This window comes from Cyanistes caeruleus, chromosome 1, assembly GCF_971803275.1.
Source record: "Cyanistes caeruleus chromosome 1, bCyaCae1.hap1.1, whole genome shotgun sequence".
Taxonomy (NCBI): domain Eukaryota; kingdom Metazoa; phylum Chordata; class Aves; order Passeriformes; family Paridae; genus Cyanistes; species Cyanistes caeruleus.
The window spans coordinates 69,317,689-69,339,440 of NC_141701.1; the positions used below are offsets into that span (position 1 = coordinate 69,317,689).

A 21,752-nucleotide genomic window follows, 5' to 3' on the forward strand; every position below is an offset into this window, starting at 1 on the left:
GGATCTTATCAGCTTGAGTCTTAGAATTTAAAAATCATGACCAGATCAGTTTAGTATCCGTCTTCTTTCATAGATAAATTATTTCAATACCAGCAATTCAGTCACTTAGAGACTAAAATCTCCAATTTTCAAAACACCCTTAAATATCTTGTCTACATGTAATACTTCTGGGATTTTTCCTTGCCATTGGAATCTTTGAGGAACAAAATGAATGTTTTCTTTCACACTGGGCAGATGGATTTTTTTTTCCTTTTCTAGTCACAAGACTGTAGAATAATACTAAACATTTAACTCATTCCAATTTTATCTTTAGAAAATGTGCTACTGATCTGGCATTGAAAATTATTCTGGGCAGGTAAAATATGGAGAAAAGTATTCTAAATATATAAGTAGATAAAGGAAATATTTCTCATCTTGCTGTTTTTTAATGATCCAGTAGGATCCTCCACTGGAAGAAAAATCATCCAGTTTGAATTGTATGATGAGTTGAAAAAACTTATGATGCATTTGTTTATTAAACATATGGCCATCTAATCTATCATATCCCCATCATCTCTACCATTATTCTGCTTTTTTAAAGTGAACTCTGTGGTCATAATTCTCATAGCCTCATCATTTATGTTTACAGCCAGTTTAAGCCCCCCTTATTGTTCTCTCTCAGTATAAAAGTGCCTCTTTTTGAGAGCTGGGCTCTGTGTGTGTATGTATGACAGCAGTTCTGTCTCCTGAGCTTGGCTTCCAGTCACTACCATGGCTCTCAATATATATTTACTGCATATAGTAGGCACCACTTAACGTTCCATACAAAAATACATGTTATTTTAGAAGACAGAATGGAACTTACTCTATCCCTCGAAAATTACAGCCATGTTGTTTTCTGATTACATTGTAAAAGTATGGACTCCCCCCTCAAGGACCGTGAAACAAAATTGATGTCTCTGTTTACACTTCTTATTCATAAGCTTCTGCTATAGCAGCTCTGTGGCTAGAGAAGTCCACTGTTAAAATGCATAAGAAATTGACAAAACAAAAAGTGGCATAATTAATTCTTTGTTTATCCAGAAGAGTTTACAGGTGGTAAATGCTGATTTTTGCTGAGATGAATAAGGAGAAAGATGATCTTGCATATTTCCCTGCAAGAATGCCCTGCTTTATTCCTTTTTTATTGCATATTCTTGTGTATGCTCTGGCACCATTTACTAGTGGTAAATTACTGTTGAAAGCATCAAGACCAAAGAAAGAATGAATGACTCTAGAAGCTGGCAACATACTGAATTGGTATCAACTAGTAAGTCCTTTCTATTCCTTGAATGTACCTTGAACATGAAAGATTTTTCTTTCTGTTCACTTCTAATAAGAAAATAGTAAATTTGGGTCTCTAGATCTGCTTCATTTTCTCATGCCTTGAGAAAGTTCTAAGGAAGGAGACTGAATCCTGGGTACAAACACTGTTGGAAAGCGGGAGTAATTTCATATTCCCTTATAATCCCCTGCTTATGCTGCCTACTTGTATTGGACATAAAAGTTGTAATTTTGAAGACTTTGAGCCAGAAGTCATGTGTCTGTAAGGGAGCACAATCACTTTGAATAATTGAAGAAAATATTTTCTGGTTACATAAGTATGGGATTGGACCCCCATGAATCAAATAATCTTTCTAGACACATTTCCTGGTGTCAGATTTTTAACTGGCTACTTACCTATTTCCTGCAGTGTGGAATAAACCTGAGCTTTCCTTTTTCCCATCCTGACTAAATGTCATGACATTTCTCCTCTTAATTCCCTTGCAGACCAGCTTTGCAATCCAAGTGGTCTGTGGATAACTGTGAATGTTCTTCCAAGTGAAACCAAATTCTCTGTTGTCTTCTTCCTCTGTCAAAAGAAGAGCAGTTTTAACTACAGGAGCTGGGTGGCATCTTAGACATACTCTGCTGCCCTTGAATGGTGGAATGTGAGGAGTTCTCACAGCCATACACATAGTTCTAAACTTTAACTTTATCAGTAACAAGTGGGACTAAACATCTGTGTTCAACCAAATATATGCATGTGGTGCAAGAGTGTGTGTAAGAACTTTCATCCTGGGTGTGAATTTGAGCCAGGTTTACACATAAGTTCTGGGCCAAATCAAACCTGAAGGCTGGTGCTTTAAATGGCATTTATAGTGGAAGATCCTACAATCAAATACAGGAAATGCTCATGGAGCTGCAGTAAACCAACCTGAAATTTTTTCTCTGTTCCAGTAGGTGATGATTCTACTACCAAAGTGCTTTTCCATCTTAGAGATGCTCATACTCAGCTTTTGCTATTACCACTTCTAAGTCAGTAAACACTAATATGCCTACCTACTTTCTTCTAAGAAATTGAGTATTCTGGCCATGCACATTCACTTCTGGGTTTTTGGGCACGAGGGAGCAAAAGGCTGAGAGCAGAGACAGCTTCTCTTTTGTCAGCTGCTTTTGTGGATTCCATAATTGGTTCTTGGCATGGATAAAATAATTACTTTCTAACCTACTACCATAAGTAAAGGTGGGGTGTAATGGAGAGCAAAGACCTCAGACAAAAGAAGATGGAGAAAAGAATGAGAAAGGAGGACTATGACAGACAAATACCATTTTTTCTTTAAAGACTATAGTGACTAAAAGGTAAAAATAAAGTTGCTAAATATATGGTGCTCTCCCATAAACAGTGAAAGACTGGTAGAGGATTATCTGCTTGTTTGTTAGAGCAAACAAAACAACTAATTTTTCCACTTTAAGCATCAAATAAAAATTATTATTGTTTTCTGCTTTTTAAAACATGTAGGTAAGCATTTTTCTTTTCTCTTCAATGGTTTGGTTTTTTTCTCAATTTCTTGACAAGGTAAAAAAGGGAAAATATTTTACAGTTTGTAAAAGCATAAAAGTTACTGAGGAAATAGTTTCAACATTTTTTTCTAAACTGTGGAAACACGCAAGAGATCTGTTTTTGGTGTCTATGGATGAAGCAGTCAATATTTGAATTAATATATTTCTTAAAACATAAGAATTATGACAAATTATAAAAGATTTATAAAGATTGTAAGAAAATATAATTACTGGCTTTAAGTTCAAGATAAGAGTTTTGTTTACTTCACTTTTACTTGTAAGAGATGGAGCATTTTGGAAGGCAAACAAACTCTTATAAACTTGCTCTTCAGAAAGGCTCACCGTGGACTGCCAAGGACTGTAGAAGGGCCATCCTGTATAACTTCTTAGTGTTGCTGGAAGCAGATGACACTTTGGGATCTACTGCATGAATGCATTGGTACCTTGGTTTTGTTCTGAAACTCTTTTTGGGTACTACCAGTCTCAGATGTGTTGAATCAATGCTATTATTTTTTACCAACTGAAACTTATGCCACTGTTCTCCCAATAATAAGAAACGTCTTTTTTCTCTTTTCCAGAAGAGATCCTACTCCAATTAAATACAATGTATGTGAATAATTTATTGATTCCTTACAGGTTAAAACTGTATTTTTTCACTTCTAAAACCCTCGTCTGTTTGCCTTGAGAGAATTAGAACAATATGCTGATTAACTGACCAGTCAGTAAAAGAAACCCAGAGGTTTAAGTGTCCAAGTTTTCCAAATGAAAACATTTTGGTAAAAAAAAAAAAAAAAAAAAAAAGCATGCATATACTGTAATTTCATTGTTTGCTCCACTCCCTTGTGGACATGCCCAGCTTCCTCTGTACCTGGCAGCTTTCCTGTTCTGTATTCATCATGCTAATCAATGGGATTCAGATGTTCCTGAAATAAAATAATTTGTCTTCAGTCTGCTCTTACAAAGGACACAGACTGTGCTGGAAAGTCTTTTCTTCACTTTCAGAGTACATTTAATGCATGTCACTGTTCATAATACAAGGCTTTGGCAATGTATCGATTGCTTTCTTTTACACAAAAAATCCTTGCACAGGGAAACTCCTTGTGGTTTTTTCCACAGACTTAAATTAGTGCCTGTGAGAAAATGAGCAGGCTGAAAGCAATTGAGACAGAAGTCTTTAAACTTTCATGCTGTAATGGGAAGAATAATAACAAACCACCAGCTTGATTCTGTGCTGGTTTGATAGAGGCCACTCTTAGGTGAGTGGGGGGTTCTATAATACCATGCTGAAATTATGAGCAAGCAGGAGAATTAAGGTAATGCTTGAGCATTACTGGACAAACTGTATTGTACAAAGTGTAACAGTGGCCACCTGCTAAAAAATTTTCCAAACACACTTCTTGGGTAATGGTTTTAGGACAAAAAATTCACTGGCTCTTTGGTGTTTAAAAGAGAAGGTATTTTTTTTAATAGTTTTTTTGTTTTTTTAATTAGGGATAAGAACAGGAAAGAGAGAGGATATTAATGAATAAAAAGGGGAAAAAATGATGGAGATTAAAATCCCAGGACCTTGAGGTTCTTGCTTTTCAAAACCAAAAAGATTTGAGAATTTTCCTTTTCTTTTTTTCTTCTTTGTTTTTTAATTTTCTTCCCCAGGACCCCACCAAGTAATTCCTTAACCATTTCTTTTGAACTTCTGTATTAATGACTGAGCTCTCTGATATCTAAACCCTACCACACTTGGGGCTGAAGTTTTGTTATTGTTCCTAGCATCCTTCCCTCAGTATTCCTGATAGATAATAGAAAATAAACTTTTATGTCAACAGGTACATGAAAAAAGTCTCTGCTCTGCCTTCTATCTCTTTGTTAAACTTTTGTGACTGAACTTCAGACTGCTATCCTTCCTTACTCATTAAGAAGAAGCCGGTAGCCAGCTTAAAATTTACTGGAGGGTTTCATAGACAACCTTAAAACCTACAATAGGGTGACCTTCTCAGCCTAATTTGAGGAGGAACTGATGCTAAAAGAAAGAAACTCAAATGCATTTCCAAATTTCCCCCTTTTATGCTGATCCTATTTAAGCACATTAACTCAGGTGAAAAATTCCCCAAACTAGCTTGCCTGTTTTGAGGATATATATGATCATAGCAAACCGTCAAATTCGAGAAATGGCCCTGCTCCAGCAAAGCACTCAAGCATGCTTAATCAGGTACCCCATTATACAGCATGCACATTATTATTGAATGAACTGTGTAAATTAAAGCCTTAAAATGCTTCACATGAATAAAAATGCAGACAAATTTTCCCTGTGGGGATTCATCCCATGCAGGACATATCTGCAGCTTTGCATTTTAATCAGTGAACGGTCTGATCCTGCTGCTGTTGAAGTCAGGGGCAAAACATAACTGCTGCAGTGGAAGCAGGATCTGATACTAACAGTGTGTTAGTATCATGAAAGGGGAAAATTTTTTCCAAGTGGATGTTCAGATGATGACCCATTTCTTGCATCAGGCTATTGTTCACCAGGGCACCAGAGATGGCACTGCCATTAACATTTTACTATCCACAAATCAGTACAAAGCGTAACATCCAGTTACCGCTCTTGCATGTTTGCATTTCTTCAAGTTAATACAGAAGGAGAGCCCCAGGGCAAAGCATGATTGATGAGATAATTGACTTCATGGGAGGACTGTGGAAGAGCAGGCCAAATTCAGCTCTGACTTGAGTATTTCTAACTCTGCTTATGCCTGAAATAATCTGATATAGTCCATCTGCTGCCAAAGAGGAGTGGTAGCATGAGAGCAGTGCTCCTCTGTGAACACTTTGTTCTCTACTTGTCCAGTATTCCTCTTCTTTCTGGCCTCCCAGGAAGGGCTTCAGGGTGCACTGCTGGAAAAGATAACTTCATTGGTACTGTGTGGTCATAGTTTCAAAGAACCATAAAATGGTTTGGATAGGAGGGGACCTTAAAGATCTATGGTCTGACATTCCCTGCAAGAATAATTATTTCTTTACTGGGCAGTTTCAGAAGGCAGACTGTTTACTGACAAGTGTTCACATACAGTAGTGTCTCACCAGGTATATACTTTTGCTGACATAATTGGATGTCTTACAGCTCTGAGAAGTATGATAGCAGAGTAATCCAGTGCATATGTGCAGTAAAATGTGTTACAACTCAGAAAAGAAACATGTAACTAGGTTAAAATATTTCTGGAAATATAATTGCCGAAGTAAACCACCAGCCCAAGTATATTGCAAAAACCTCTTGGAACCAGAAGCACGTATTCCACTGATCAAGAGGTCCAAGAGGAGTCAGTTAATGTACATCAAGAGAGGTCAGAGTAGACATTTGTGTCTTTACACTATGGATGTGTATGAAAATGTTTTCATATCTAAATTTGGAGCTAGCTGTTGAAAATCTGTGTAGGTATTTACATACGTCTTGGGCAATTAAATGGAGTCATTTTGTGCCACTTTCATTGTAAGTTAGGTGGTTTGTTCACAAAACAATTTTCTCAGGGCTCTGTCTGACTTCAGATTATACTAAGGTACTATTCTATAAAAAGAGAAAGAGATGTAAGGGAAGATAAAGGATGCACTGATGGGGGAACGGGAGGGCTCTGCAAGAGTGATGAAATCCCTTTTTGTTAATTGTCACTCTAGCCTGTAGTTCACTATTAACTTTTGGTATTAAGCAAAACCAGTGTTTGTTGCTATTACTTCCTAGTAAGTCTGCATTGATAGGAAGGTTTTTTTCTCAATTGTGCAGCAGTTCTCAATAGAACTGCTTCTGTGCCCAAGTATACTTTGTCCTCAAAATTAGAAGGCAACTGTTCAATTTTTTTTATTTGTATGTGTGTAATACCTAATAGTTTCAGTAATATATTATTACAGATTGATCTGATTTTCTTTCACCCTTCCTAACTTTTAAAACACTTCTAATTAGAAAATAAGTACACAACTGTGAGTAGAGTGGTGTCTCTGTACTATGGAAAGAGCTCTTAAATTCCACAAGGGTGTCTGTACATATGTGTGTGTGTGTTTGGTTTAGGGTTGGGTTTTTGTGTCTCTTCTCTGCTGAGTTTGTTGGCAGCCAGTTACTGGGGAGGGAAAAGATAATTACAATGCAAAAGTGTGGATGATGCTATAAATACAAAACTGAAGTAGAGATTTTATGGAACTGTTAACAAACTAAGGAAGAGAATGAACTGATGCAGAGTGCACAAAGGGAAAAACATTGTGAAGTTTAAAAAGGAAAGTAGAACAAATGGCCTCCTTTCTGTGATCTTAAAAATCTCCTAATAATACATTGTTTTATTCCATAGGTACACTAATAATTTCTGGGTTTTTTTAATCATTACACTGCATATGCTTTTCAAGCAATTTTATAGAGTGTGTTTACTAAGGTGGCTCATGAAAATCACCTTCACCATCTATTTGTTTAGATGCTGCAGCATGCTTGAGTGAAAGTCCAGAACCTCTGAAAATGATGCAGATTGCCCAAATCTATCACTTAAGACTAATAGTTCCCAGTAATCGGGGAGAGTGGGTTATTTCTTCATGAGACTCATTATACTGGGCAGTCTCTGGTCTAGGATCTAGATTTTCCTGTTCTGCAAACACCCCCCCAAAGAGCCCTGTTATTTAACACAACATATTGCCAGTGTTACATTTGGTGATTTAGGAAGTGCAAGTTTGAAGCTATCTATAATTGCTCTTAAATATATTTCTGTGTTATCTTCCTCCTATAACCTACATTGTCTGATTGTTGGTAGTCCTTTTGAACTGCACAGATTAGGCACCCTGCCCCTTTCCTCACCTGAAGTAAAAGGGACCATCTAGAGCCCTGAAATCATCTTGTAAATCATTCTAGCTTGCTGTTAACCTCATAAAGTGAACACCAGGAACTTTTGTGAAACTCTCCACTTCATTGTGTATGAAAGGAAATTAACAACTCTCACTACTGATTCATTTTCTAAAATCTGTCCTTCCCAAAGCCAAGTGACAATGTTCTCTGGTTAATCAAGGAAAGATCTACTTTGACACATGATCCTTTTTCTGTCAAAGAGCATTTTACTCTTTGTGTCACTTTTATGACATCTGATCCCTTTGAATAAGGAAGGCTAGTTACTGGCTATGATGTAGAGTTGTCAGAGAGTCCAAACAAGGCTTTTATAAAAAGCAAGGAGCTATTGGGTTCAAGAGGGTGCCAAAAAGGAGAGGATGAAAAGCAGTTCAGCAATAGCAGCAGCATTCTAGGTCAAATGGGCTTTGTAGGGGTCACAGAGTCTTTTTCAGTCATTGAAGAAAGGATTGTGGGAAAGAAATAGGAATAATAAAGTCCAGTATGTTGATTTTCCCCTTTTTGAAAATCTGTGCTGCATTAATTCAGAAATGTTTCTTTGCTTGTTTGGCAGGTGGCAAAAATAAAGTTTTGAAATGGGAGAGGGTAGCAGACATTTATTTGCAGAGGTAGCTTCCTGAGTCTTTCAAGAGCCAGCAGACATTTTAGGTAGTGTTATTTTGGGAGAGAGAGACTTCACAATTGTTTTCACTATATGTTTGGAAGGAAAAACAAACATTAGTGCACAGGTCTTCACAGCTGCTTGTACATGGAAAAAACACTGGAGGGACTGGAACACTCTTCAGTTCTCATTCCCTGGCTTGATCCTATCTTGTATTGCCTTTGCTTTAGGAACCTCCATTGCCAAAAAAAAAAAAGCTTTTGTGGAAGTAACAATACTTTTCTGTTGTGATATCAACTAACAACAAACAAGTTTAACCCCAAGGGAAGTGCTTAACTACCTCAAATTCATAAGGCAGGTTAAATGAGTCCACATTGCATTTATTTTTCAATCATAGGAAAGTAGACCTAGGCAACTAAGTTAACTGTCATTAGTTTGGAATTGACTATGATAATGCTGAAGATTCACAGGGTGTAACTAATAACACTTCATTTGTACCTTTCTGATGATATGTCTGGTGAGACATGTCCTTTGTGAGTCTTTTAATTTTTGTTATTGGCTAGCATATAAAGGAGTGGATTTACTTCTGTTTGCAGGGTTTACAGTGAGAATTACTTCAATTAAAGAGTCTATTGGAAAACATTAGGATGGGGCATAAGACTAGGAAGGAGACTGAAAATATCTCATTATGTGAGACTGGAAGTCGCATGCAGGGCTGTGTGAGTCAGCAACATGCCCTTTCAGTGATGAAGCACTAACCAGAGGCTGGGCTGCACTAGCAAGAGCACAGCCAGCAGATCACAGGAAATTATTTTTCCCCTTTGGGAATAATGGTAGCCATGTGGTTACCAAGAGGCCACATGGGAGTCCATTGTCCAAAAGTGAGTCCAGTTGTGAGTTCTGTGTAACAAGACACTGACACACCAGAGCAGAGGCAACAGAGTCTCGCAGGAAGCGTCAAGGATGTACATTAAGGTGCTTAGACAACAGGGCTTGTTCAGCAGAAGGGAAGGGTAAGGAGGGTTTGAATGTTGTCTTGCACCTAAATGAAAGGAATGACTGATACAGACTCTTTTCTGAGATTCTCTGCAAAAAGACCGTAACAGTAATAAGCTGCAGCTACAATTTTTTTAGGTTGACATTAAAATATTATTTTTAAGTGGGAGAAGCATTAGACACTGGCCAGGGAATGGGAATGATTCATGATTTTTTTTCAGAGAAGCTGTTGGGTCTTCATGCTTGGAGATTTTCAAGGCTAAAGTGTTCAAGGCCCTGAGCTACTTTGTCAAAGCTGGAAGATAGCCTTGCTTTGGGGAGGACATTGAACTAGGTGACCTCCAGAGGCTCTTTCCAAGTGAAACTGTTCTGTGATTCTGTGATCTAAATTAACTAAGCCAACATTAAGCTGCTCTACATCTTCATTTTGGAGGAGGGCTGGAGCTGCAGAGCATGGTATCCCAGCTCAGTAATTCCTGGCCTCTTTTTGAGTTTCTGCAAGGCAGTTCCAAAAGCTGGAAGAGGAGTGCTTTGGAATTGATCCATTCCCCCACTCCTCTAATACTATTGTTGAAGTATAACAGTGGACATTTATTTTCTGTATATTTTAATTTTAATTTTTTTAATAAAGTATGCATGTAGGCTCAAATATGCTAAGAAGCATGTTAAATTAAAGTAATTTTAATTATGATAGGGAGAAGACCACCCATTCTGTCTACTGCTTTATCTGCTCATTGAGTGATCTTTAACACTTATCTCTACATACAGGTTTTTGATCCATGAGCAAAATGAGTAAAATGCAACAAGAACACATTGTACCGGTGTGAAAACCTAAGATAATCCTGTGTTCTCAATTTTCATAATCTCTGTAAATAATTGCCATAACAAATGCTTTCTTTTGCTGTTTCTTCCATCAGCCTTCTTCCAAGGGTATGAAAAAAAATGCACAATATTTTAATACTGGTGTTATGTGATGGTCTTAACTTTTTTACTGCCAGGACGAATAATTAGAGCAGTGTTTCTTTCTCCCACTGGAAGTTTTAAGTACTGTCAGTGAAAGAATTATATTCTAATTTGGGAATCATTATAAGAATTAATATTCTTTAACATCATGAAGTTTGTGGTAATTTTTTACAACTTCATTATAATAGACCACTTGAACTACAGCAAAGCAATTTTAGTCCATTAAAGGAAAGTTCTTTGGCAATGAAACAAATGGTGAAAGAAATTGTAAAATAATTACCACCCTGTTAGCAGGAGTTAGATGAGTTAGAGAAACTCTGCATCTCTAAAACAATTGTGAAGTTCAAGTTACTCGCCATGTAAGGGTTGAATCAACTGTTATATCTTCTGTCTGTCCTTATTGAATGTAATGACAAAACATCAGCAGTGCTGTAAAGGCAGAAGGTCACAGCACTTCCTGAACAGTTACACCCTGTGCCCATTGGACTCAAAAGGAGTGATGACTTGGGCTTTGGTGACTACTTTTGTAAGTCCAGATGGCATCTTTTGAACACTTATGTGCAATTCTAATCTAATTCAAATTTGACGGTGATTGTTTTCATAGCAGTAATCAAAGTAAGTATTTTACCCATGGAAATCTTTACATATTGAATTAAATCTTCATTTCTGAAAGTGCTGATTTGCATTTAAACCAGGTGAGGTTTATCTGTCTCCCCATCATTGGCATTCTGGATGAGTAATGTGTACATACATGCAATATCAAACTGCACAAGTGCAGATATGACTCTTCTAAACTCAGAGTTCAGTGTTTTCCTAATTACTTACAGGCTATTGAGATTAAAGCAACAAGATCTCTTTTGTATTAAACAAGAAGCTCACATTCTTTACTCATGAGCTACTCTCCTCTTTCCCTGTTGATGATCATGGGCAACATTCTTGCAAACAGACATCCCAGGCCACCCCCCTCTGCAAGAAAGCCTTTGTAACTTGTGGTTGACCTAATTGTGCAGCGACAGCACCGCTGCTGCGAATCTGGGGAGATCCCTGGTACAGCGCTCATGTGGGCTTAGCAGTGTCTACAGCCTGAAGCAGGACATAGGTAAGCAGCAACACAAGGCTTTGAAGGACTCTCTCCAGTTTCATGTGGGGGTGAGATGTCCCACACAGATTTTAGAACAGTTTAGAGAACTTCTACACACTTTTCAATATTGCACCCCACCTGATGCCAGTGAATGCAGCCGCTTTACTGAAAATTGTTATTTGAAATTTGTTATTTGAAAATTCAGTCTTCTGTAAAGAAATCTTTCAATACTATGTTATCTGTGGAAGTTGTTATTTGTGTGTTCAATCCTGAAGTTCTTGCTGAATACTTCTTCTTAACCTGGATATGTCTGCCCTGAGGTTCAGAGCCTGGATTTGTCTTAGTGTTAGGACAGAGGAAAGAGAAGAAGATGTTGAGATATTTTTTTTTTATTGAACCAACAAAAAACCTCTGTAGTGCCATCCTTGTGGTCACACTTTGTTAGTGTGAGGTGGTTTTCTGCATGTGCATCCGCTTAGATAAAAGAAATGCAAAGGTTGCAAGACAGAATCACATCTATTACTAAATGTTACCCTGTTCGCCTTGTAGAATTAGAAAATTTTATAAAGTATTTTCTGTGTCCTGAAGACAAGACCCCTCAGTAATGTTGAGGTATGCTTTCTTCATATCATGTGTCATTATCCAGTAATGTCCATCCTATCTTCAGTTTGCACCACTGAAGACTTAATCAAGCATGTAGGAGATAGAATAAGAATAGTTCTTGCTTAATCCATCCACAAATGGCTCATATTTGAAACAGGGGTGTTTTAGTGCTGATCTTAGCTGAAACAAGGTTGTTAGCATGACACAGAACCATCACAGTTGTGTTTTATATGTGTGCTTTTACCTTCAGACAAGTAGTAGTGGCAATCAAAATGGTTTGTATCAGCCAATAACTGTTCAGCGCCGTGCGTTAACAGTGTTAAAAATTCATGAATCTTCTCCGTGAAGATAAAAAATCAGGAAGCACTTTGTCAAACTGATAGGCTTGAAGAGAGGGGAACATTTTAGTTTTGCTTTGGGAATTTAATCACTGAGTGGAAAGATGCCTATTTGTATTTCAGTGCTTCAGGATAAAACTGCTGTTGAATGAGGTTCTTATTCTGGCCTGGGTGATTCAGCTGCCAAGATCCAGATGTAACAGGGGTCAATTCACCCATGGACTCTGATAATAAGTGATTGTTTTCATTTTTTTGCCAACGTGTGGGGACAGTGGGCTAGAAGTGGAGATCCTGCTGCAGAGCAGGGAGAGACTTGAGTGTTGTTGTTACTGCAGTATGCAAGTGGGCTCTGTGACCAAAAGGATCTAAATCCCTGGATAGAAAGGTGCAGGAAATAGTAGCAGGCAGGCAAGAAGAGGATGAGAAAATTCCAGGAACACTGAGAGAGGAAAAGGCTGTACCCCTCATGTCAGGATCTGAGAGTAGGTACTTGGCTATAAATTGCTGTGCCAGCTATAGGGTGGAGGTCATTTATGGCATCCATGTGACAATAAATTTGTCAAGTATTACGGAGAGGTCTCTTTGCATCGAGGTATATATACTGCATTGTGCATTACTTCAAAATCTTCCCATGTGCTTTCACTCTTTAACTTCTACTCTATAAATTGATTTGTTATCCTACTTTGTCCTGGTTTTAACATATTGTAACTTTTACTAATGTTTGTGCTGGGCTTTTTTTGTTTATCTAAAAGCCAAGAAGCCATATACTGTTTGTTCACTATTAGTTTTTGTGGGGTTTTACTATTTGATGTTCAGTGTCAAACTATTCACATTTATCCTTCATGTTGGTATTTTCCTAACTGTAGTTCTATGATAAGCATACTCAAATCCATTCAGTGGCACATATTTTGTTCCTGTAATTACCATTTTAAAATGGAACAATCTCTGAGACTATATTCAGAACCTAGAACTAATGTTACAGAAAATAAGGTCAAAGAAATCAAATAACATTGTTTCCAAAGTTGCAATAGAGTTTTTGGATCATCTTCTATCATTAATATCAGCACTTGACAGCACTTAAAAGTTTAATCATGATTTGTAACCCCCTGAATTTTATTGCTTCTACTGTTGGAAATCAATTTCAGTACTTAATGGCATCTTGTAACCTCAGTCAAGGAGAATGTTGGCTTGATTTTTATTCTAGTTTTACTCGAAGCTTCACTGCTAAGCCATACCCTGACAAAACTATTTCTGTGACATTCTTTGGCACAGTTATTTTCAGTTCTCAGACTTAAAGAAAATGCTTTTGTGTTTACAGTATAATTCAGAAGTATTTCCCTCTGTTGATCATTTTTGAGCTATAGCTTCACGTGTTCTTCAAAAGTTTTTGATTCTGAGCCTAAAATACAGCAAAGAGTATGTTTAATTTTAGTCACACTTGCAGACCTGTGACTTCTCACGTAATTAACATCCACCACAAGTGTCTGGAAAATCAGACCATAAACTGTTGTTTAATCTTCCTTTTGCTTACTGAGGTTCAAGAAGAGAATGGAGCACACATAATTCCAAATTAAACATTTAGATTAGTCTTTATTGATTCCTTTTGATCAGGAGAAGTGTGTTTGGGCTTGATTCTGTGTTTCGTCACTCAGTAATTTCAGTTGTTGAAATTATTGACCTGGTTGGGAGCTCTCCTTTAGTGGCATAATTGCAGGATGAAATTGAGTACATTTCTTAAGAGAAAATTGTGGTTTTTACCAAAAAACACAAAAAAGGGGCAGCTCATAGGAAGCAAACTAAAACAGGGTACAATAAATTATACTGTGTCTAATCTCCTCTCAAAATTTGAAGCTTTTAGTAGAATTAAACATGCAAAGGATGTAGCCCTTGATCTCCTTTATAAATAACTAAACATTGAAAAAGTTTCTATTTTATGTATGGTACTGTCTACTTTTCTGTACGCATATTAGGAGATTCTGTATGCTTTGAAAAAAAAGAAAAATTGAAGGCTGATAAAATCAGTGACACCCACTGGGCCAGCAGTAGATCTAGTTTACCAATTAAGTGTTCTGACTGGGAAAGGCTGTCCATTTTTACCTATACATAGATTTCTTATTGGAAATGTCATCTATTTGGCATAGAATAGAAGAGAAATAATGAGATTATGTTGCCATAAGGAATAACAGGAGTGATTTCTTAAATCACGTCATTTAAACTTCAGTCTAATTCCTTAGGAAACTACCTCTGGAAAATTGTTTTTTCAGAGAATTAAGGAAACTGATTTGCTATGGAATTTGTAAGACCCAAACCCCACAGGACCAGCATAGCAAACCACATTTCTAAAAGCAAAGAACATAATTTTTGTCACTTTTCAAATAATCTTTATCTTATATACAAATACTAAGCGCCCATCCTCACATTTCTAATGCATTTCATGTGGGTTTTTCCAATTACAAAGGGACATCTCTCTGATTTATGTACTGATGGCTTCCAGCTAACTTTCCTTGTTATATTTCATTTAGAGAGCCTGCTGTCTACACATGATAATGTTTATGTAGTGGATGACACAGTTCTGGAGCTGTCGGAGGTGGAAGAAACAGCATCAGAAAGCAGCTGTTTTGCATCAGAGGACACCACAGAGGACTCGGGTGTTGTGAGCTCCCCATCAGACATTGTATCTCTGGATTCACAAAATGACAGTATGAAGCTGAGAGACATCAGGCTGGTCAATGGCTACATGGACCCAGCTGAGGCAGATGCAATGTGTGGCACAGACATGTGCCCTGTGCAGAACGCCTACTGTGACAGCGTGGGACCTGACAGTGCTCATCTGAGGTAAATATTTACTTGCCACCAGCACTTGTCCTCCTGGTAGGGACTCATTTAAGAAAACCAACTTATACTTTCTTCTGCTCTTTCATAAACCAGTACCTATGCCAAGTGACTCCTCCCAATGAAAAGCTCACTGCCAAGTCCCCTCGAGCGACATACTTGTAGCAACAGGCAAAGGTCAATTTTTTGTTTGAACTTGTAGTTACATTTCTTGCAAAAGACTGCTGCCCTCCAGAGTTGATTTATTCAAGGAGTCTGAAATAATTCTGTTGAAGTTTGGGTTATTTTGTACTTCTGATAGCACCTAAAGTTTTTAAAAAGTATTACCATATATTAATCCGGAAAAATGACATGCAGGTCATATAGCGGAAAATTCAAGCCACCGAAAGTCAGGTGGAAAAGGACTGTATGCAGTGACTTTGGAGATTGGTTTGTAAAAGTTTGCATGCATATTTATTTATTTATTTGTTTGTATATATATATATATTTGTTCACTTAATGCTAACCTCCACTGGTGTTGTACTTTGGGGTCAGGTTTTGTTCAGCATATTTCCTTTTTCTTCCTTTTTTTTTTAACCATATACATTTTTCTGCAGTTTTTGCAAGAAAATAAGAGAACCTAGAGCTTAACTAGAAACTGCCTTCAAGCACAAATGACTGACACTGTTTGTTTGCCAAAACTCACATAGTTAGTGACAGGGCTGCAAAGGGAACCCAAAATTTATAGGACTTCTGCAAATACAAACTGGCCAAACAGGAAGCTGTGCCTCCAGCAAGGAGGGTGGCCTGGTAATACTGTCGGGGATTCACTCTGTGTGATGCTGCAGAGTCATGGGACAAGGGCCAGAAATTCCTCTGAATTCTCAGTTGACACCAAGTCTGTGCTTTTCTGGTCTCTCTCCATTCAGTTGCTAATCTGTACCCTCTTCATAAAAGCATGTATCATGACCTAGTTATTTCCATCCACACATTTCTAAGTGAGAACTTCATCTTGGATCCTACAGTGATAACTTAGGGATAAATTAGACCAAAGTCAGTATTTAACATACTGGAATGATCTTTCTTTATCCATCAGCATCAATGCGGACAAAGTAAAGCCTCACTTAGATATTTGCTTAACAATACATTTTTCTTGTGATTTTCTTTTTTCCTTTTGCAGTGTCTTAAGTCCTGATGTCGTTTCTATTGGAAGAATTAGATAGGCTGGTTTAATAACTGCAATTAACATTCCAGACCTGATCCAAAAAAACAACCCATTAATTTCATTAGGTTTAGATTGGTACTTTTGAGGTAAATAGGCTATCCCAACCTTCTTCAAAATGCAGGATATAAAGTGGTTTGAAAAACACACATGCATGTTCAGTGGGGGAGGAAGAAGTTAGCATTTTGTTGGCCAAAGTCATCAAAGCAAAGCCCTGTAATAACAATACAAATCAGTTACAGTTTGGGGGGAACTTCTTCTGGTTTTTTAATCAAATGAAAGATTAACCACAGGTCATTGTGACACACTCACTCTTGAAAGCCAGTATTCCTTCCATCTTTCACTTCAACCAAAGATATATATTTTGTCCATGACATTTAGATTTACCTTTAGCCCACAAACCCACGCAATTTTTACTGTTTGAAAAGACTGCACAGAGGAGAGACAGTGGGATGTTTCATAAGCTGTCCAGCAGAATATGAGTCCAGGGGTCTTTCTGAGCCAAAGGGGTGGAAGCTGGAAGGATAGTGTGATGTACTGCCCACTGCAGTCAGGAAGGTGCTGTGCTGCAGTATCCTGTCTTGGGCCCCCAGTTCAAGAGAGAGACTGGAATGTTGGAGAGGATCCAATGGAGAGCCACTGAGGGGCTGTAGCACTGGAGCACATGAGGTATGAGGGAAATGGTTGCTTACATTGGGAAAGTGATGTTGGTAAGGAGGCACCTGGTCACAGTCTTTCCCTAACAAAAGGAAGATTATGAGGCTTCTCAGGCATACAGAAAAGGGCACAAAGGACACATGAAAGGACAAGAAGCAACTGTCACCAGCTGCTCTAAAGGAAGCAAAAATTAAATATGAGGGAATTCCTCAAAATAGGAATCACTGAGCAGTGGAAGAGGTTCCCTAGAGAAGTTGAGGAATCTCCATGTCTGGAGACTCTCAGAATTCAGCCAGGCAAAGCCTTGGGCAGCCTGTTCTGGCTTTGAAATTAGCCCTGCTTGGAGCAGGAGATTGGGTTAGGTTTCCAACTTGCTTTTTTTCCTGTGATTTTATAATGCTAAATATTCTCTATTATTCTAATATATCTGTAATTTAAAAACAGTGTAGTATGGGACTGAAATAGGAGACAGTTGTTTAGGGAATGCAGTTATTTTTCATAAATACCATTTATTTTTTTGGTTCTGGGACAGCAAAATTGCTCCAGATCATCTTAGGGATATAGCAAATCTTAACATTTGTGATGTATTTTAATCTTATGTCACCATTTAGACTGACATAACAGTGATGCTGAGAATAATATCTTTTAAAATGTTATGCTGTGAATGTGCCAGTAATATTTGAAGGTAAATCCAATTCCACTCATAACCTGTCTTTGTAAACTAAACAGCTTTGAAAATTGTGCTCTAAATCCTTTTGGGGTTAAGCTGCTAAGTTTTTAAAAGCCACTTCCTAAGTGTAGAGGAAAGAGAAAAAAAGTAGTTTTTTTAAACTATTTGCATGAAATTCTTGTTTTAATCAGATACAAATCAGTTATTAGTACAATTTTGAGTACAGTCAAATTTGGAGAACATAAATTTCCATTTTCAATGTTGGAACAACTGCCACCCCACTAGTAAGATGTTCTGAGTAAGAACTCAGAAATTCTACATTGCTCTTTGATGAACAGGCTACTTTCAGGACCAAACCAGATGCTTAAATCCCCAGACAAGTCAAAATGAACTTCATATGAACCAAGCTATACAGAGTTTTAAGTACATTTCATAAGCTACAAAATATAAAGGAAAATTTTACAGTTTACTTATTCCTTTTTATCTTCTACTTTGTACACTAGTGATCTAAACTCAATTTTATAGGGAAGATAAGAACAAAGAAATTGGAAGAACGTGTTGCTACTGTAAAGTAGTAGGGGTTAGCAGCAGTGGGACTGAGTTCTCCTTGAGTCTGAGCTCTACTGAAGCCAGAAATTTTACTTAGTGACTAATTTGGCTACGGCTTGGGAAAAAAAGGTTAACAAGAATAGTGGAAATATTTAGTTTGTCTTTTTAAATTTTAAAGCTGACTAAAAATTGGGCTTTTCACCCACAGAAATAAAAAATTCCTAAGAATAATAGTGCTATGTACTAAAATAATTTTGTACTCTGTGGATTGTGAAAAGTACCCTTAAAGTGGAAGGAAATTATATTTGGAGTGTGAAGGACTGTAAAAAAAGTCCAGGTAGTATTTTGCCTATCCATTATGAAGAGCTGCAATGAAGAGCAGAACCAAATCCACAGTTCTTACCTAGGTTTGCTCCAAATAGTTAACCTGTGCTCCAGATCAAGAATATTTTGCCATGTTGCTTCCTTTAATTAGCTGTATATTTTGTTTTAAATTAATTTTTCCTAGGGTTTCTGGAGTTGTTTACTAGGTGGTCTCTGTGTGGCTGTAATGCCTGATGGCATTAAAATAACACAGCAGGGTCTTCATCTGCAAGGAAACTTACGAGCATTTAGGGGAACAGTCTCTGACATGGGATACATTTGTCAGCACATAGCAGGGTAAGATTGTGGCCAGGTCAGAAATTGCACCAGCCATGGGCTTTGCACAAACAAATGTGACAGTACAGCAGAGCTCCAATCTACTTCAGTTCCAAGAGTGCAGAAACAGGAATTTCTAAAAGAAGGCACATGGGTTTCAGGGTTTCCAAGCTGAGGTTTTTATGGTTTTAATTTTCTGTTCATGGTAGCAACTTGCAAATGCACTCTTTTTTGTTTGGTTTGGGGACTCTTGTTCAAGCAATCATAATCTAAATACACAAACTAATTAGCAATTGGAATATCAAAAGAAATGTCAAAACACTTTAGTTCTACTCTTCACTCGGCTTCTAACTTGTTAAACCATTTTGGTCTCTCTGCCTGGGAGATCCCCTTCCGACACTGTTTTTTATGGTAAAAACCATAACACAGCTATCATATCTCATGATATATTTGTACAGTGCCTGGTGGAGCAGAATCCAGACCTCAGCTGCAGTTGCCAAGGGCTAAACCCATATAAATAATTGACTACATGCAATGTTTGTCTGTGAATGTTTTAATATTAACTGCTGAGTCTGAACATTGTACTACATAGTTCTCTTTATTCATATCCTTTCTTACGGTTGATGTCTTTGTGTTATGTATCTGTTCACCAAATTTTAATATATAGTGTTAAATGAGTAACAAGAAAACCACAGAGAAGCTGAAATGTTGCTTATGTAGCAGTAAGTACATCTCATGATCTCACAGTGTTGCAACCCTGTCCTCCCATACCCCCTCTTTTCCCATCCCTTGTGTGGTGTCATCACGCAAGCTCCTAGGGGCAGGGAACAGACAATTTTATATGCCTATAAAGCATCATGCACACCTACTGTCTGGAGCTTTATAAATAATTATACATTAAAAATTATGTTAAAATAATATTATTAGGGATGCTAGGTCATGCGCTCAAAGTTAGGTAATTTCGATATTAAGACTCTGTATGTAATCTCAGATTCTGCCTTTTTAAAATCAATTCCCCCCCTTTTGTACAGCATGATAACATCTCTGGTTACAGTGATGGGACTTGATTTTATTTTCTTTCTAAGTTTCAGTACTTAATTAATAAAGCAATTAATAAAATTAATAATTAATAAAACAGATATACCACTGTTCACTCAGTTCAAATTCTCTTCTGGAAACAGGACTACTCAATTTCCTTTGGCTCTTTTTATCTTACTCATTGTGCTGATATTCACATACTATGCAGACTTTAATTCATTACTCTGCACAGTGCTCATGTGATATGAAGAGGTGGCATTTTCCTGTTTTTGGGAAGGAGAGCTGATGAGCAGAGTCAAGGCAGAGTAGTGAACAGATAGACCATGCCAGGACCACCTTTTTTTCAGAGGGCTGAGTATAAAACAGAATTTCATGTACCAGAATGCAGCTCTTCTTTTCCTCCAAACTCTGTTCTTGGAAGGCATTTAAACATTTTGTTTAAAAAAAAATAATAGTATTATTTTATGGCCATGATATAAATTTCCATGTGGCCTGTCACCTCACAGAGGTGTGTAGTTTCTCAATTTTATAAGCAACTGAGATCATTGTTTTAAAGGGGGTCACTCTTAAGTATGGTTCTAATGGCCTGTCTCAGAGAAGGAAAAACATTTTAAAATCCCGGACACTTTTTTTTGTAATTTTGAAAAGATTTTAAATGTATTGAAATGTTTAAGAAATAAAAGTATTTTAAAATGTGAAGGGAACTCTGTAGTTATAAAGGTATAAATAAATACAGGCTTGTGTGTGACAAAAAGACAAAATACTTTCTAAATGTCTGAAAGGGATTTTCCCCTCCCTTGAGTGTCTGCCTCAGTAACCATGAGAGAGGAATATTTTTTCATGTACAGCTAGTAGAGGACATAGGGTGGGGGTTGGGGAACCCTCCAGAGATCAGTTTGTGCTGTGGGTTTGGACAGAGATAATCCCATTTCCTCCCTTTCTCTTGGAAGAATTTATTACCTTTGGCTCTGGTCAGGGTAGCTGAAGCATATTGGAGGACAGTCCTCTTAGTTACCAGCCTGAGAAATACTTGCTGTTTGGGTTTTGATGAGTTAGTTTAAAACAAAAGCTTGAAACCATAGGGGTGGGTAAACCTGTTCTGCTTAATTTTCAGTCCATTCACATACAAATGTTACAGTGTTTTGTATTGGGAAGGACAGGACAGAAGAAGTCAGCAGCTGGAGAGAATTCAGCATGGATGCTGGTCAGAAGAAATAAAAATAATGAGTGGCAGAATGCAGGAAGGAAAGAGAAAAACTGCAATGAAAAATAGCAGTGTGTGTATGATTATATATTCTCCTCTGTGTGCAAACACATTCAGTGTAATTACTAGTCAAATGTAACTGTCTCTGAGAAAAAGGAGAAAGTTTAGTTCTGTTATTTCTCTATAGAATAGGTTTTATTTTAACTGGGTAGACCTGCTTTACTGTTTTGAAAACAGTTTTAATGGGTGGAAAAGTAGAGAAAGGGTTAAAGTGACAGGGAGAACCTCAGGGAAGAAAAATTTTTTAATTAAAACCCAGATGTCTGACAGATTTGCAAGGCTCTGCTTCTTACATAGTTTTCCTTCCTTATCTCTGGCTTTCCCTTCCCCCTTGCTCCAGAAAACTTCAAATTTGGAAACTTTTGTATACTTTTTTGCTGGCAGATCTTCATGGAAGAAAGATAATATGGATATTATGGTTAAGTAATAGATACAGTCATTCTAGGGCAACAATACTGATAAGCCTTTCTGTTAAACTCATCCACTGGAAAAATACTATCTGCTTTGTAGCTGTAGAATATTTTAAATATTAGGGGGCAGCTTGGGTTGCTAAGGGCTTGGTGTTGGCTTACAGAAGAGGAAGGCTCTGGTCCTTTTCTGTTTCTATTTTTCTGTGTA

General features: G+C 37.4%; 1 protein-coding gene across 30 annotated transcripts in view; it reads left to right on the forward strand.

Annotated features, from left to right (window-relative positions):
* The window catches only part of COBL (cordon-bleu WH2 repeat protein), a 153,790-nt gene that overhangs the window by 113,032 nt on the left and 19,006 nt on the right, over positions 1-21,752 (forward strand). For all 30 annotated transcript variants that reach the window (XM_086897441.1, XM_086897432.1, XM_086897374.1 and 27 more), the window contains one exon: positions 14,807-15,119. In XM_086897441.1, coding sequence (XP_086753567.1) covers positions 14,807-15,119 — 313 coding nt within the window. The remainder of the gene's footprint in view (positions 1-14,806; positions 15,120-21,752) is intronic.